Source organism: Bombyx mori, chromosome 20 (genome assembly GCF_030269925.1).
Source record: "Bombyx mori chromosome 20, ASM3026992v2".
In the NCBI taxonomy this organism is placed as follows: Eukaryota; Metazoa; Arthropoda; class Insecta; order Lepidoptera; family Bombycidae; genus Bombyx; species Bombyx mori.
In genome coordinates this window covers 400762-418592 of record NC_085126.1, presented here as the reverse complement: position 1 = coordinate 418592, position 17831 = coordinate 400762, and the positions used below count along the sequence as shown (strand labels likewise).

Here is a 17831-nt window from a genome sequence, read left to right as displayed (position 1 = left end):
ACGTATTTGTAAAAGAATGAGATGTGATAGATTTTTGGGATAGAACAGTAGTCCGGCTCTGTCCGACCATAATTAACATTTTTGCTATTTCAAAACTGCTCGGTTGCCGCACCATAGACACACAAACGCGTACATACATATACGGTCAAAACCGTTTACTGCGACATCGTTTAATACAACATGTCAGTTATAATAAACAAGAACAAAGGTCCCGGCTGAATGCCATATGACCGCCTTATTAAAAATATTGCTTTCTACGACATTGGTAATAACGACATACCTCATAAAACGACCATATTTAACTAATATTTCGGAGAATTAGATCTGTTAGAACGACCGGCTAAGCTGTATTGTAAACAATTTGAATAGGCCATTGAAGACAAATGTGGATAATTTGTCTTCAATGGCTTTTAAAATCAGGAAAGAAAACAATAAGATTTAGTTCAGTGTAGGGTCTTTCTAATTCTTAGAAAAACAAAACACGTGCATGCGGTAGTCAAAGCCCGCTTCTTCATATCTCTTCAGTTAGTTTGTTACTTATCTATACACAAGACGCATCAAAACTTTGTGGAGTTATTCGTGAAACTTTCGAAATCTCGTAAAGAAAAAGAAAACAAATTAATATTGAAGAAAAATCGCGTATTATGTAAATATATTTTTCCAATAATTCCCTATCGATTTGTTTGTACTTGCACGATACACATTAAACATCACCGGTTGTTACGACTATCGGTTTTTACGACTGAATATGAGCAGTCCCTTCGATGTCGTTATAACAGATTTTGACTGTACATATTTTATATAGATTGAAAATTATTTATTTAAAAAAAAGTACAACAGAAATTAGCTAAACAAGACTATCCTCAAATAAACTTGTCAATTAAATTATTATAAATTTATCTACTGAAATACCATTGCTCTAATGTCACATTATTGCAACGTCTTACGGAGTTATCGGAGCTAAATAAGTTTATTATAAGAATTCTATTTAATGTATTTTTAATTATGTCCTTTAGTTCACTGTGTAGTTATATAAATAGAAAATTTGTTGTCATTGTATCAATGGTTTTCTAAACAGGTCACGGATAATATAATCAGAATAGTGAACATCTTTCCAACATACATAGTGATGGTCTCATTTATATTTTCAATTTTAAATTTTAAATCGAAATGTATTCAGCGAACCTCCTCATAGTTCCATATATTATATATAGGTTGACCATGTTGTGTCTTATTAATTGCATAGAAAACCACAAGATTTTTGTTTTGTTTTAGATAGGCCATGACCTACCTTATCTTGAGTTAAACTGATAAAAGTATTTCCTGATCAATATCTGAACATACAGGTTAAAAACATCTGACTTAGGAGTTCACTACAGGCTGGGTGATTTTCTGTCTGGATAGCGGAGTTTAAAGATGATAGTTTTGTACTCTTGTGTTATAAAAGAATTAGTAAAAAAAATGTGTCCCTTGAATCTTTGAAAGACATCACATGCGCTCCTCATAGATGCGTATACACTAGACTCTAGTGACTAGAGCATTATTTTGTTCCTTCGGAGGTAGTCAGAGGGCAGGAAACTGGTAGTATCCTTGTTTGCACTAAAGTTCGCTCTCCACCTTTTAAAAACATTTTTTTAGTTTTCACTACTTGTTGACAAGTTCGACCTGCCGGTGACTACCGGTGACTTATAGACGTTAGTACCGCTGTGCCGTTGTAACCTGCGGCGGCAGTATCGGTAATATTGTATACCTATCTATCTCGTCTGTCGCCTGATATGCAAGTCACATTGAAACTCTAATTTAAATGATTGGAAAAATACATAACACGTTGCGTGAATGCATATCTTAATGTTGTAACAACCTCATGAATAATACAGCATTTTCTGAAACGATTGAGAGACGTACCTGACAGTTGTTATTCACGTTTTGAAGGCTATTTGAAATTATTAAAAAAAACATGTGACTTAGTACTATTCGTAAAAGATAATGTTCAAACACTTGTACGTGCTCTCGACCCACCTGGTGTTTAGTGGTCCGCACAGTCCATGCACATCACAATGACAACGTCCGAGGAGGAAGTGAACTATTGTAATTGAGTTATTTAAATTGGAACATATGGCTCCGCTGTACCTACAGGCGACGGGCAGTGTCGTGGCGTGCATCCTCTTTGACAGGACATACCATCTACAACGACTAGACAGAGACTTCCAAGGAAACCGGTGGTCGTGTCGCCGGCGGCCGCCAGTCCGGGGTCTGTGGGACGGCGGGATGGATGTAAGATGCTCTGCGTCAGCCCTGTCCCGCCGTCTCAATAGCCTCGACTGGGCTCCGGCCCGTCTGGGGTAGGGCGCCGGCTGTGAGCGGCAGGAGTTTTTAATGAAGCTCAACTCCCACATACCCCACCTGCGACGCGGGTACGGATCTGGCGATTTTCTTATATGGAAAAAAAAGACAAAGACTTGATAGGTGATTCGAAAAGAAACAAAAGAAAGAAATGGAACGAGGGCGGGGACGTGACTGGCGGGAGTCAGTTTTTCCAATGCCCTCCTAAAAGACGTACGCAAACGAGACGACAAACAATGAACCGACAATTTAGGCGGGACGGCGATACCCGAGCGTGCTCAATACACGCACCACCACCACGTGAACAATTACCGCATCCAGCTCTATAGTAGATCGTTGTCGTTATTAATGTTGATGTTATACCGATAACATATTTTTATAGCGTCGTATAATCGCGAGTTTATCTATAATTTAGTAGGTAGATAAATTAAAGATCTGTTTTGGGGATATGCTCGTTATGATACCAATAAATTAATTAAATTACATTTTTATTGCGACGGAACTTGTTCGGTTCTAACGGAACGAAACATTGTCAGCTATTGATCGTCTAGCCTCTAGCCGGTATGTGAATGGGAGGGTATGGCTGTTATCTCTATATTAATATGTGAAGAAAAAACTTTGTACCCCTTATTACGAAAATTGCGCGGACGGAGGAGTATGAAATTTCACACACTTATAGAGAATATAGAGAAGGAGTGCAGAATTTTTTTTTTTTTTTAATTATGCATAAAAAACACATTAAATCGATAAAAAAACATTACACACACTACAGTGTATTTGACACACACACGCATGCGTACTATTTGTTTATTGCCAAACTTTTCTTATTGTTTATTGTCTGTGGTTAAATTGAGAATAGATTAAATGTTTTTTGTCTTTAATATTATTTGTCTATAGTGTAGTCTTGGCGAAATCTGTAATTAAAGAAGTATAATATTCTTTGACAATAGAACCATAATAGTGTACAAACATATAATTTCAATTCATTAATTATAGTCGAATTTCGACTACTGCGGTACTACTAGTTATTATAATTCGCTCCACGTGCGGGCTAGAAGCTCAGCGAATTTGTATGGAGTGGTGCTACTATTTCTCGATCTAGGCTTGCCCGGCTGTACCAAGTAAATACTTGCTAAAGAGTTTCATGAACGATTTACCGAATCCAGTGATAAGATGTAGTGTAAATGATACTAGTAAAATTATGGTTTCATAACTACTGATATCGTAGAGTGTATTGTGAGTATTTGTGAGTCTGCACGAGTGGGTATAACCATTCATTATATTCCTGAGACGGTTAGCACTGGGCAGTCGAGAGCTTTGCCTCGACCTGGCTCCGGATGACCTGTATACTCGTTTGCTCATGACGAACGCTAAAAAAGGGAGTTAAACGCGAATAACGTCGCACCATATATAATGAGCTAATCCACTATTTTACTTTACGAATAAATATTGACTTACCTATTCACTTCGTCGCGGATTTTGGAAAACACAGTAAACTAAGCTTATCTCAAAACTTCACTGAACCACATATACACAGCATACTATCTGTTATTGTGGAAATTAGCACAAACATATTTTTGTCCCAACCTAATCGTTGGTAGCCTGATGGGCTATTCCAACTTCAAGCGGACCGGTAGGTGAACTCACGGGCTCAACCTGAGAGAATTGCTAACACTAGCCCTATCAAAAGTAGTGCTTCGCTGAATCTACTACCGGATCGGAATCGCGACCCACTGACAAACATATTGACAGTGACTTATCGAAACAGAAACTACCAGGAGACCATAAAATTCTAGAGAAAGCGACCAAAGGCTCGGCCAGGAGGGGTGAGATTTGCTAACAACTGCCCGAGCGCCTCCGAAGGAGACCTAACAACTCAAGAGCAATTGCTTCGCGAATGAATCTACTACCGGATCGGAATCGCGACCCGCTGAGAAGATCCGGCGAGAAACTCAGCGAGCTGATGCATGGGTTAGGTTGCACGTCGACCTCTTTGTCGAGTTCGACGAGTACGGTTACAGGGGAAGAGAAAGTTCTCATTGACGGTTGTCATATCAAACTATCAATAGACTCAGTTTATCGGCTCACGGGACACGATGCGTCGCATTTGTGATGCGTCGATGCCCCGGATCGGCCCTCGACTTCCTAATCGCCAGGCGTACTGGTGGTCGCCCGAAATTGCGCAACTCCGCGTGGAGTGCGTTCGGGCGAGGCGCGAGTGCGCCAGACATCGCCGCCGCCGCCTGCCGCGGCGCAACGATCCGGTTGCGTTCGCGGCAGCAGAGGCCCGGCTGCGCGGCGCATTTCGCGTCGCGCAGAGGGCATTGCAGCTAGCCATCAGAAGAGCCAAGAACCAACACATGGAGGGTCTCTTGGAGACGCTGGATGAGGATCCGTGGGGGCGGCCCTATCATATGGTGCGCAATAAAATGCGCCCATGGGCCCCCCCGATCACGGAGCGTCTCCAGCCTCAGCAGCTGCGGGACATCGTCTCGGCGCTGTTCCCGCAGGAGCGGGAGGGATTTGTCGCTCCCGCTATGGACGCGCCGCCGGACTACGACGGCGAAGCCCCTGCTGAGGTGCCCCATATAACGGGGGCGGAGCTCCGTGTGGCCGTTCGCAAAATGTGCGCGAAGGACACTGCACCCGGCCCGGATGGTGTCCATGGCCGGGTTTGGGCCTTGGCTCTTGGTGCCCTAGGGGACCGACTCTTGAGACTTTACAACTCCTGCCTCGAGTCGGGACGGTTTCCTTCATCGTGGAGGACGGGCAGACTCGTGCTGTTGAGAAAGGAGGGGCGCCCGGCGGATACTGCCGCCGGGTACCGTCCCATCGTGTTGCTGGATGAGGTGGGCAAGCTGCTGGAACGCATTCTGGCAGCCCGCATCATCCAGCATCTAGTCGGGGTGGGACCCGATCTGTCGGCGGAGCAGTATGGCTTCCGAGAGGGCCGCTCAACGGTAGACGCGATCCTTCGCGTGCGGGCCCTCTCGGAGGAGGCCGTCTCCAGGGGTGGGGTGGCTTTGGCGGTGTCGCTCGATATCGCCAATGCGTTTAACACCCTGCCCTGGTCCGTGATAGGGGGGGCGCTGGAACGACATAGAGTGCCCCCCTACCTTCGCCGGCTGGTGGGTTCCTACTTAGAGGACAGATCGGTCACGTGTACCGGACACGGTGGGATCCTGCACCGGTTCCCGGTCGTGCGCGGTGTTCCACAGGGGTCGGTGCTCGGCCCCCTTTTGTGGAATATCGGGTATGACTGGGTGCTGAGAGGTGCCCTCCTCCCGGGCCTGAGCGTTATCTGTTACGCAGACGACACGTTGGTCGTGGCCCGGGGGGGGAGTTTTGCTGAGTCTGCCCGTCTTGCTACGGCTGGGGTGGCGCATGTCGTCGGCAAAATTAGGAGATTGGGCCTCGACGTGGCGCTCAGTAAATCCGAGGCCATGTGGTTCCACAGGCCCCGGAGAGTGCCACCTGTCGATGCCCATATCGTGGTTGGAGGCGTCCGTATCGGGGTCGGGGTGCAGTTGAAGTACCTCGGCCTCATTCTGGACAGTCGTTGGACCTTCCGTGCTCACTTTCAGAACCTGGTCCCTCGTTTGTTGGGGGTGGCCGGCGCGTTAAGCCGGCTTCTGCCCAACGTCGGGGGGCCTGACCAGGTGACGCGCCGTCTCTATACGGGGGTGGTGCGATCAATGGCCCTATACGGGGCGCCCGTGTGGGGCCAGTCCCTGGCCGTGGGGGTGGCGAAGCTGCTGCAACGGCCGCAACGCACCATCGCGGTCAGGGTCATCCGTGGTTATCGCACCATCTCCTTTGAGGCGGCGTGTGTACTGGCTGGGACGCCGCCTTGGGTTCTGGAAGCGGAGGCGCTCGCCGCTGACTATAAGTGGCGGGCTGACCTTCGTGGCCGGGGCGTGGCGCGTCCCAGCCCCAGTGTGGTCAGAGCGCGGAGGGGCCAATCTCGGCGGTCCGTGCTGGAGTCATGGTCCAGACGGCTGGCCGATCCTTCGGCTGGTCGTAGGACCGTCGAGGCGATTCGCCCGGTCCTTGTGGATTGGGTGAATCGTGACAGAGGACGCCTCACTTTCCGGCTCACGCAGGTGCTCACTGGGCATGGTTGTTTCGGTGAGTTCCTGCACCGGATCGGAGCCGAGCCGACGGCAGAGTGCCACCATTGTGGTTGCGACTTGGACACGGCAGAGCATACGCTCGTCGCCTGCCCCGCATGGGAGGGGTGGCGCCGTGTCCTCGTCGCAAAAATAGGAACCGACTTGTCGTTGCCGAGTGTTGTGGCATCGATGCTCGGCGACGACGAGTCGTGGAAGGCGATGCTCGACTTCTGCGAGTGCACCATCTCGCAGAAGGAGGCGGCGGGGCGCGTGAGAGACGCACAATCCCGCCGCCGTCGAGCGGGGGCCAGGGAGGCGGATCTCGCCCAAGCCCTGGCCCTCTAAGTGTTTCGGGTCCCCCTCACATGTCGGTCTGGGGACCGGCGAGGGGGGCCTAAGAAGACGACGTGCAAGCTGCTCTGCACGCGTTTTACGCAAGAGCATCCGGGTGATGGAAGGCCGGCTATCCTCGACCCATGCTGGTTCTGGCCCAGCGGGGTATTCCGTAGGGTAACCCACTCTAACCGGCGCCATCTAGGCGGGCTTCGGACAGTCTGCCGACCGAGAGGGCTGGTGGTCGTGTCGCCGACGACCGCCAGTCCGGCGTCCCGAGGGGGAGGGTGATGGGAGAGATGTGCTCCGCACTAAACACTTCACTTTCCCCCCTTTGCCTTTTCATGAGTTCTGTCTCATGCGAGGTTTGGACGTTGGTTGTTGAGCGACAGGAGGTTTTAGTCAGTTCGACTCTGACATACCCCGCCCAGTATCCCCAGAAAAGGGCGGGAGTCCGGCGATTTCCTCCTGACCAAAAAAAAAAAAAAAAAAGGGGTGGACAACCCTAATCATTTAGGGGTATGAAAAATAGATAGTAGCCGATTCTCAGGCTTACTGAATATGCATAAAAAATTTCATGAGAATCGGTCAAGCGGTTTCGGAGGAGTATGGGAACGAACATTGTGACACGAGAATTTTATATATTAGATAGAGGCAGAGTTAAATCAAAAACTCTTACTTTAGATCGGGCGAGTTTTTTTAATTGTTTCAACGAACATCGTTAGCTCCTCAAGCATCCATCGGGAATAGATAACTTGGAATTTAGAACGAAACCGACGAAGCCACAACCTGTTGATCGGGAATACGGAATCTGGGTCAGATTCTATTGAAGTGGGTGACTTGAATCTGGGAAAATCGAATACGGGATTAGATTTTTTTAAATTAACTTTCTTGCAGACGAATTCTGTGTACTGTAATCTGGTTCTATGTTATATCTGATCTGGTGACAGAGTCCTAATTGCGACCGATCGTGAAGCCACCGTGTAATTAAAAGCTAAATTTGTAAAACTCAATTTGCGTAATTACTTATACAAATTAAACCTCAGATCCCAAAGGCAACATTTACGTTTTTTTATTTTTTATTGCTTAAATGGGTGAACGAGCTCACGACCCACCTGGTGTTAAGTGGTTACCGGAGCTTATATACATATACAACGTAAATGTCGCGACACCCATCTTGAGATATGAGTTCGTTTTGACTCCTATGGTCTTTGGTAATTACTTAATATCGTGTGGACCGTGAGTTCGTTCACATTGCCAAGCATTAAAAATAAAAGTATTATCTAGTAGGTAATTCAAGCTCTGGATCAAACTCGCGCGACCATGGGTGTACCTTACGTCTCATCTATACTGATAACGAACGCTTCAAACATAATGTTGCTGCTGAAAGCGATATGAACCCATGACCAACGATTAAGCGTCTTGTTTGCCTTATCAATATTTAATACACAACACAATAAAATTAAAATCATTTGTTCCTATTGTTCTTATCTGCGAGTAGTAAATAATTCCGCCGACACGACCCGACCTAGATAACCCGATCGTATAGTAAATGTTATTAATAGAAATGGTTGCTTGATATAATAAGGAAATAAATTAAAAGGCTTTGTGTGATTGTTTTACAGAGATTTCTTAAAGTGGATATTTTATTCCACGTTATTATAATTGAATGTATGCTGTGCATTTATTATTATTTATATTGCAGCTGACGACTTGTCTGACGAAAATTATGTGCATTGGATGTGAATGAATCCGCAGGGCACGTTTAATCATTGATATAATAAACCTTTCTAATTCAACGATCCCAAGCCGGGATGTCCAGCTGTGTTGTGGTTGCCGGCGGAAATAGACATGCAATTCAAGAACAAATACATAATATGTTTTCTCTTAGGTGGGTGGACGAGCTCACGGCCTACCTGGTGTTAAATGGTTACTGTAGCCCATAGACATCTACAACGTAAATGCCGCCACCCACCCTGAGATATAAGTTCTAAGGTTTCAAGTATAGTTACAACGGCTGCCTCACCCTTCAAACCGAAACACATTACTGCTTCACGGCAGATATAGGCGGGGCGGTGGTATTTACCGGTGCGTACTCACAAGAGGACCTATCAGGTCCAGATCCCGAGTATCAAATCAAATGTCTTTCACAATGACACTGACCCCCGACATCGTAGTGTACCGTGGTCAAGTCAAACTAGGTACACCAACACAGAGCAAAGGTTCACAGCCGGCTTAAACAATTTGATCCTTAACATAACTACAGTTAGATAGATAATTGATTGTCTTCTCGAGATTGATGTTTCTGTACGATCAAACTGCCTCATCTGCATAGTGGCGATTCATTTGGTTGTTTTTAATTTGTACCTCCAAGCGCTTTGTATACTTGATTCTTTTATTTAGCAGTAGCAATAGTAGACATGTATGTTGTAAAAATCTGTTTGTATAAGTTATTGTTTTGCTTGTTACAGTTACGAGGGGTACCGGCGAATGAACGCGTCTACACTCTTCGGACCCGTCCCCCCTCCCTACTGCCTCCTTCCCCTCTAAGCCTGGCCAGTTCCGGTGACAAGAGTCTGGCGGCCCACACCCACTCTCCTTCCTTAGAACGTCCCGCCAGCCAGCCGTCAGTGCCTCCGACGACTGCGACCTTCGTGTGCTATGTGTGCGGAGTCAGCACCCCCAGCTCTCAGTTGAGGCTGGTGTACTGCTGCCCCAACCCCGAGAGGGAGCCCTACTACCCGTTTATAACGAGTCTGAAGCCCCACGCTGACGCCAGTCCTATTAGTCCACAGGGTGAGTGATTAACTTTTCTCGAATAATTAGTCGGTAGTTTATTGCAACAAGAATTGTCGATATTTGTAAAGTTCTCAGACCAACATTAACTTGAACAAACGACCAGAATATTATTGATTGCAGAATTAAGGCTTCGTCAAACAGAACGCGTACTTAGCGCGCGTCAGAACGCTAAACTGACGGCGCGCTATGACGCCAAGATGTGTTGTACTACTGTAGTAATATACTGTCAAACAGAGCCAGAACCAGCGTTATAAGTACGCAGCGCTCTGTCGCGGCGTTAGGACTCTTTGACGTCAGGCGTTGTAATTCTTTACAAATTTTATTTTAGCGTCCGAGTGAATGTGTATTAAAATACTGGATATTGCCCGAAAAATTGATAGAATTAGTTAGAAAATACCCATGCTTACACAATGCCACATGTGAATCTCTCGTCATCTTAATACTTTTAAATTTTCACACTGCTATCGAAAGGCACTATGATTTTGCGAACGTTACGTAGCGTCAAGGAGCGTTGGGCTCATCCAGTCAATTTGTGTGACTTGAAAAGAGCGCGACGTTAAAACGCAGTGCTAAGCACGCGTTCTGTTTGACGAAGCCTTTAGTATTTTTATTTATATATTTATTTTAAAATAGATAGCGGCTCGTTGACGTAATGTATTTTGTACACATGTGATATTGACGCAGGTATGGTACAGATATGCGCGGCGTGCTACAAGAGCATACCGCACAAGTACCCGGCGTACGGCGAGAATGGCGAACCCAACCACCATAATAATTCACATACCAATAATATTAGGTGAGTACATCGCTGTACCGACGGTGACTCGATCACAATGCATCTCTAACTGCAGAACACCAGAGCATTTAACGCGTTAATTTTTGTGGGTAGTTGAAATATTCCCGATATTCTTGTATGCCTGATTTAGAGTTGCGCAGATTTTTGAAGCTGAAAAATAATCCGAATTGCAGTGTAGGGAAGATCTACGATCAGCAGGGGAGGTCTTGCGACCGACATGGCGTCAGAATTATGTTCATTCCGTTGTGCTGAACTGGCTGTGCCCGGCATGTATGGGCTTTAAAAAACAATTAGGTAATGCAAAATAGCACAAGTGATATTTCCTCAATAAAGAGTGTGTCTGTGAAGGCTCATAGATATTTTTGGCCAAACTGCTGAGTTAAATTTGTTAAAATTTCATTATTGTCTACAGTTGACCATTCTATATCAGCGAAACCTTGGGCTTTAAACTCAGCTAAACTCAACGCACATTACCAATGATTCCGATACTTACCACAATCAACTGTAATGCAATAACGGCCGTTTGGTGTAGTGGTAAGTGACATGGACAAGGGGGTCGCGGGTTCGAATCCCGCCAAGGGAAGATATTTATATGATAAATATCAAATGTCTTTTCCAGGGTTACGGATGTATATTAAATATATGTATGTGTATAATAAAAATCTTACATTCATTTCCGTTATCTGGTACCTGCAACACAAGCTCTTTACGAACTTAATACGAGACCAGTTAACGTGGCGTGATTGTTAGTAAATATTTATATATATATAAAATAAAAATAAAAGAAACTGTTGGGTGTTTCAAACCGACCCGAGTGAAGCAAACAAGGCACGTGTCTCTTTGTAAAGTCGGTTTCGTTTCCAGATTTAAGCCGTACGATATAAAGTCGAGCTCGAGTCAGTCGAGCCGGCGGCCCTCCAGCGCGCACTCCGCCAGCCCGCACGGGCAGCTCGTCGCCGGGGAGAACGGCATGGGCCTCTACAGGTAGGGACCCCTTGCTAACCAATACCAGGCTCCTTGGTAATTTCATGCCAGACAAAAGGCGTCCTGGTTTAAAAATGGGCCGCAATCGAAGTTCGGGGCAACCTTATATTTCAGAACGTTATCAGTCGCATTTTAATCATTTTCTCCGCGCCGGTGTAATCATTCAATCTTAATACGTCATTTCGGATCCTCGCGATCACTAACGGTGCTTTTAGGTACTTCAAGCACTGGTAATCGTTCTCGTCGAAACCGTCACTTGGGACGAAGAGCTCGACAAGTAACCCTCAGATACAGCCCACTGAGTTTCTCGCCGGATCTTCTCAGGGGGTCTCGTTTCCGATCCGGTTGTAGAGTCTGCGATGCACTGATCTTGCCAGGGTTCGTGTTAGCAACGTCGTCAGGTTTGAGCCCCTTTGAGCTCACCTACTAGTTAAAATTACGCTGATATAGCCTCTTAAAGCTCTTAGCTTAGGCAGGAAAAAAAAAGCAATCTTAAAAGCGTGTTCGTTATTCACTGTCGGCGCCGGTCTGCCGCCCCGCGCTGTGCTATACTTGTATGTACACGCCGCGTGCAGCCGGACCCGCTGACGGGGTCGCGGGGCTGCCGGTGTGTTGGGAGATTCATTTGATTTTGTTGTTATGAAGATGCGGAGTGTTGCCAACCTCGCTATGGGCTATTAAATTAGTCGCCGACTTAGGAATCTGGAGAATTTCATTTTATTATCGGAATGATGAGGTAGGCGCTAACTAGTACAAGGCAAGTCCCGTCTGGCTGTAGTGACGGGACGCAGTTATTACGTGTAGCTGCTAATGGCGGCAGCGAGTGCTGAAAGTGTTTGTGTTGGGCGCAGGTGCTACGTGTGCGCGGGGCTGTTCCCGCAGCAGTCGATGGAGTGGCTGTCCACCTCCGCGGAGTACATGAACTCGCACGCCATGCACTTCCCGTGCCTGGGCGCGCGCGGCGGCCGCGTGCTGGCGTGCGCGCGCTGCGTGCGCCACCTCGCCACGCAGTGGGACCTCATGGACGCAGAGAGGGTGCCGCTCGAGCACCGCAGGTACCGCCCCGCCCCCACACGCTGGTCCCTTGCCAGGATACCGCGGACCTCCCGTTGAGCTGTGTTGCGACTTGCAGGTACAACATACCGTCGCCCCTACCGTCGAACTCGTCAATGAACGGCGAGCGAGTGATCCCGACGCCGCCGTCCACCACCTCCGACCGGACCGTCGCCAGCAACAGCAGTACGTACACCCCACTGCGGCTCCTAGCTCATTCAGATACTGAATCAACAAAATGTTAAAAAATTAACGAAAAATTATTGTATAATTATGTCATGCATATTTTGACTTTAAACTGATATTAATTTTTTCTCCAATTATGAAGAATATAATATTATCAAAGTGCCATTTTAATTACGATTGTGGCGTCCTCCCGGGGCGTGGGTGTCCGTCCCCCCGGGCCGGGTAGCACGCTAGAAACTGACCCTCGCCGTTCGTCCTTGCAGCGTGCACGTCCATCTACTGCTTCCTGTGCGGGCTGCACTCGGACTTCACGCTGGCGCGCGTGCTGTACGGGCAGCCGCAGGGGAACGCGCCCTACTTCCCGTGCCTGCTCACGCACCAGGTAGCCCTGCCGCCTGCCGCCTGCCTACTGCTCTGTGCTCAATCGCATCCTTGAGAACCTAATTAATTAATTCAAAATAATTAATAATTAAGTTTTAAATGCAAATTTAGTAATTTTAATTTTATTAGTACAATTAAAAAAAAAAGACTAAAATAAATTCCAAAAAATATACGTATTATTCACCATTAGTCTTCTAATTATAAATGTTTAATGCTTATTTTTGTTATAGTGCATACACTGTTACTAAACGTTGTCGTTGTCCCGCCCGCACAGAGCCACCCCAACGCGGAGCAGCTGCGCGACAACGGCTCCGCGCTCGTCTGCACGTTCTGCTACCACTCGCTGCTCAACCAGTGGCGCCGGTCAGTGTCCCCCGCCCGGCCCCCACCTGGCCCCCCGCGGCCCCCCGCCCGGCCCCCACCCAGTAATGTCGTTGTGTGCAGGTACGAGGCGCTGGGCGGGCAGCCGGCGGAGCGCCGCGTGTACAACACGCACGACTACAACTGCCACCTCTGCGGCGTCAAGACGTACCGGAAGCGGGTGCGCGCGCTGCCCATCAAGGTCTTTCCCCTTACTTCTTGGTCAGAGCTAAATGATCTAATGCTGATACGTGCAGAGTTACGAGCGTCTTGCGGACATGGTGTTCGATCAGTCGGTTTGTTGCAGGAGTTCCCGTTCCTGGTGCAGCGACGGACTGAAAATTCACTGCTGTTAGAGAACGGTGACTACGCTGTCGTGTGTCTAGATTGTTACGAGAGCTTAAGGTGAGTCGGTAGCGGGCTGGGGGGGGAGCGCCCCCCGCAGCGTCGCTAACCAGGCGCGTGTCCCAGGACGCAGGCGGCGGACTACGAGCGGCGCGGCGTGCCCGTGGACAAGCGCGAGTACAACTGGCTGCAGCAGCCGCCGCCGCCCGAGGACTCCGCCGACGTCACCATCGCGCGCCTGCCCTCCGGGGACAGGTCCGACAAGCTGGTAACTACCCGCCCCCTACCACAAGCTTCTCCTAATTTGTTGTATCTCTAAACGACGACACTGTAGTCGTATAATGTAAATGAAATCCCCAATAATAACATTACAGTCTTTTGCTGGTCGATCGTGAGCTAATTTTAAATTAAAATTATGAATATGATTTGTGAACGTGCGTGAGACAGCGTGTACCCGAGTGACGAGCCCGTCGGTCCCCAGATACCGCAATCCCTGGTGCTGCAGCGCGGCTCCAGCAAGCGGCACAGCCCCAAGCAGGCCGCGGCGCTGCTGGCAGACCGCCGCCTCACCCCCAAGCTGGAGAAGGCTTCGGACGCAGGTCGGTGTCCCCCGTCCCCCCCGTGTAGTCGGACTCCCACGTCAATACAGTAACTTCACTAGCTCGGTGTGCTTAGTGCGAGTTTTTTAACGTTCTCGATAGCGTAAAAGCTAACTCAAATTTGTATGCAGTCGGAACAGCGCCCCTAGCGACGAATGTAGGCAAACGATCCCATTCCACACAAATATGAGTTAACTTTTACGCTATCGAGAACGTTAAAAAAATACACGTGTGCAATTCACACGTGGTAGAAGTGAAACCTTCAAAAATTAAAATACAATTATATGTCTAAATATATGTAAAATTTTGTCATTAGTAAATAATTGTAAATCATCTTTTATAGTACGAGGTAGCGCCCTCTGTGAATTGATATTTTAACTTCACGTATAATCCTAAATTAAAATTCACTAAAAGAGGTTTCATACACTCGTTAGTATTAAAAATCTCATAGATGGCGCTGTATTAAAAAAAAACACAATGGACTTATTTTTTCGTTTCGTCGAGTTTGAAATCACAACGATTCTAAAGAAGTTTCACTTCAAAACTCGTACTGAGCACACATGGCGCCGACTGCACCCGCACACCAGCGGACAGTGGGCCGAGGCTCCTAATGTACACGATCACAAAACACGCGATACGTTTATTTACATAACAATCAACAGGTCTATTGTACTTGCCTTTAGAATACAAGTACTTCTCACTCACATTTATGATTGCAATGTCTTTAACGTTATATATAAAATTTGGACAAACAAGCAATCGGTCCAATTACAAATTCGTGTGATACACGGACAACAGTTTACGTATAAATAAATGTAGGGAGCGACGCGCCCGGACAGACACCTGTGGATGTGCCGCCACGCCCGCCACAGAGTATAGCCTCGCGCTACTTGTCGCTTAGTACCTAATCTACGACTGTCTCTCAGAGACTGCCAACTTCATTTATGTCATTTTAAGTCAACTGGAGATTAGTATTTCAATGATAGTTAAAAAATTTACAATGTCAAATATTACATTATTAATCAATACTGGATGTATTATAGTGGTGGTTTAACGATTTTATGTGTGAATTCGATTTTCTACTTAAATTGCGTAATATTAATCAATAGGTAAATCTCTTTAAAATTATGATGTGCATATCACGATCTTCGAAAAATAGGCATTACAAAGAACAACCATAACACGTCTGATTTGAAGCTACTCTATCACCCCCGCGCTCCCCCACAGACTGCAGGATTGTGTATTGCAAGCGAGGGGGGTGAGCGCCGCCCCACTCCACGCCGCCCCCTCGCCCACCCCCTCTCTGCCCCCATCCGTTGCCCCCGGCGCTCGTTGAGAAACGAACGACAAAGAATAAACTACGGATCGCGATTTTACATAAACTTTGAAAACTTTACGTTCAGTTTGAAGTTTCGTCGTCTCGTGAACGCTTAATGAATTATTTTTCTTGCATTAAATTATATTTATATCTTAGTGTATGCATGTACTTCATTTTATTAGAACGCTTTCATAAATTTTAGTTTTTTCTACTAAAACCTCAACAAGGTCGTTACGGGCGTCAAAACTTGTGACGTCACCGTACTTATTGTGACTTAAATATATTATAGTCAGGCAAAATCGCGCGTCCCGATACTGAGAGACAGAGCAGCTGTGCCCCGGACATTTCGACCTTATTTCTCGATGTGTTCTTTTTTTATTTTATTTTTTATTGCTTAGACGTGTGGACGAGCTCACAACCCACCTGGTGTTAAGTGGTTACTGGAGCCCATAGACATCTAACAAGTAAATGCGCTACACACCTTGAGATATAAGTTCTAAGGTCTCAGTATAGTCACAACGGCTGCCCCACCCTTCAAACCGAAACGCATTTTTGCTTCACGGCAGAAATAAGCGGGGCGGTGGTACCCACCCGTGCGGACTCACAAGACCTACCACCAGTAATTACGCAAATTATAATTTTGTGGGTTTGATTTTTAGTACACGATGTTATTCCTTCACCGTGGAAATCAATCGTAAACATTTGTTAAGTACGTATTTCATTAGAAAAATTGGTACCCGCCTGCGGGATTCGAACACCGTTGCATCGCTCGATACGAATGCACCGGACGTCTTATCCTTTAGGCCACGACGACTTCAACTGTTCTGACCTGGGTGGCGATATCCGCATACTAATAGACTCTTTACAATTTAGTTTGTTCTGAACCAGTTTCATCAACATGAAATATCGAATTGAAACTGTGAAATTAGAACAACATGACTTGGATACTGTCGCAGATTCCTTTAGTTGAAGATCGACGCAGCCCCTCGATGCCTTTCTTCACACTCTTTGTTTCGTATTAGTTTTAGTTGATGTCCCCGGCCACTGCATGGTGAGCTCTCGCGTCAAAGCTCGCAGGTTCGGGCCGGGCATGTCCCTCACAGCTAACAATTTTCCTAGAGTTGTAGTTGCAATTACAGCGTATTAGTAAATCCCGTAGTCAAACCGAAATGCGGTTTTATGACACTTGTGTTAAAACATACAAGTAAAAAAGAACAATTATATTATGTAACCTCTATATGATTTATAACATAAATCAAAAAAGAGGTTAATATTTTACAAATGTGACATATATGATAATTTGAATATTGAAACATTAGAAGAAGGAACATTAGGAATATTAAAACATTTTTGAATATTGAAATATAAAAAAAAACATAAAAACTGGTGGAGCAATAGCTTTAAATGTTGTTTCTCTTTATAGAGCAACTCAATTTGTGCTATAGTTTTACCAGGCTAAAGTTTATTTTGATGTAAATAAAATAATATATTATATGTATATATGCAAAAAATATATGATTATGTCATATTATTATGAGAGTTCCATATTAGTTCCGTGTTAGTTGTTCGCACGCCAGGAAACACCAAACTTTTTATAACATCTGCTTTACTCTTATTTGAAGAGCTTCGCTGTAAAATCACATAACTTTTAGATAGATTTCGTCTTTTTTCTTTGTCACATGCACTCGCAATGCGACGTCAGTCGAGTCCTCGTTCGATGTTACCTGACACGTATAAAAGGGCTTTATTGATAGGGGTGTAAAGTTGAAAATTGTCTCTCATGCTACACTCTTGTTACCTGACACGTATAAAAAGGCTTTATTGATAGGAAGTGTAAAGTTGAAAATTGTCTGTCCATGCTACATAGTACCTTTTAGTTTACAAATCATGATGGAAACGTCCGGAAAACGCTGGTAAAGTTTGATGTAGTAGGTCGTGTTCGCGAAGTTGGTCTGCGTAGTTCTCGTTTCCAACTAACGAGCCTACCGCATCGAGTTGTAGAAAACGAACGGAATGCTGGTCTCGGCAAATACATAACATTAAAAAAAGGCGAACTAAAAAAAGAACAACTTCTTAATTAACAGTTTTACGTGCACGGTGTAGGAACCGCCGAATTAGGATTCCCTGTACTATTTTTTTTTTTTTTTAAAACCACATTAACTGGTCCCGTGCTAAGTTCTTAAAGAACTTGTGTTACAGGTACCAGATAACGGAAATAAATG

At 46.0% G+C, this 17831-nt stretch overlaps 1 protein-coding gene across 8 annotated transcripts in view; it reads left to right on the top strand.

Annotated features, from left to right (window-relative positions):
- The window catches only part of LOC101742101 (uncharacterized), a 166735-nt gene that overhangs the window by 92727 nt on the left and 56177 nt on the right, over positions 1-17831 (top strand). For all 8 annotated transcript variants that reach the window (XM_038018077.2, XM_062674228.1, XM_062674229.1 and 5 more), the window contains exons 8-18: positions 9260-9584; positions 10272-10383; positions 11248-11367; positions 12219-12422; positions 12500-12606; positions 12870-12988; positions 13262-13350; positions 13432-13549; positions 13655-13752; positions 13819-13960; positions 14174-14291. In XM_038018077.2, coding sequence (XP_037874005.1) covers positions 9260-9584; positions 10272-10383; positions 11248-11367; positions 12219-12422; positions 12500-12606; positions 12870-12988; positions 13262-13350; positions 13432-13549; positions 13655-13752; positions 13819-13960; positions 14174-14291 — 1552 coding nt within the window. The remainder of the gene's footprint in view (positions 1-9259; positions 9585-10271; positions 10384-11247; positions 11368-12218; positions 12423-12499; positions 12607-12869; positions 12989-13261; positions 13351-13431; positions 13550-13654; positions 13753-13818; positions 13961-14173; positions 14292-17831) is intronic.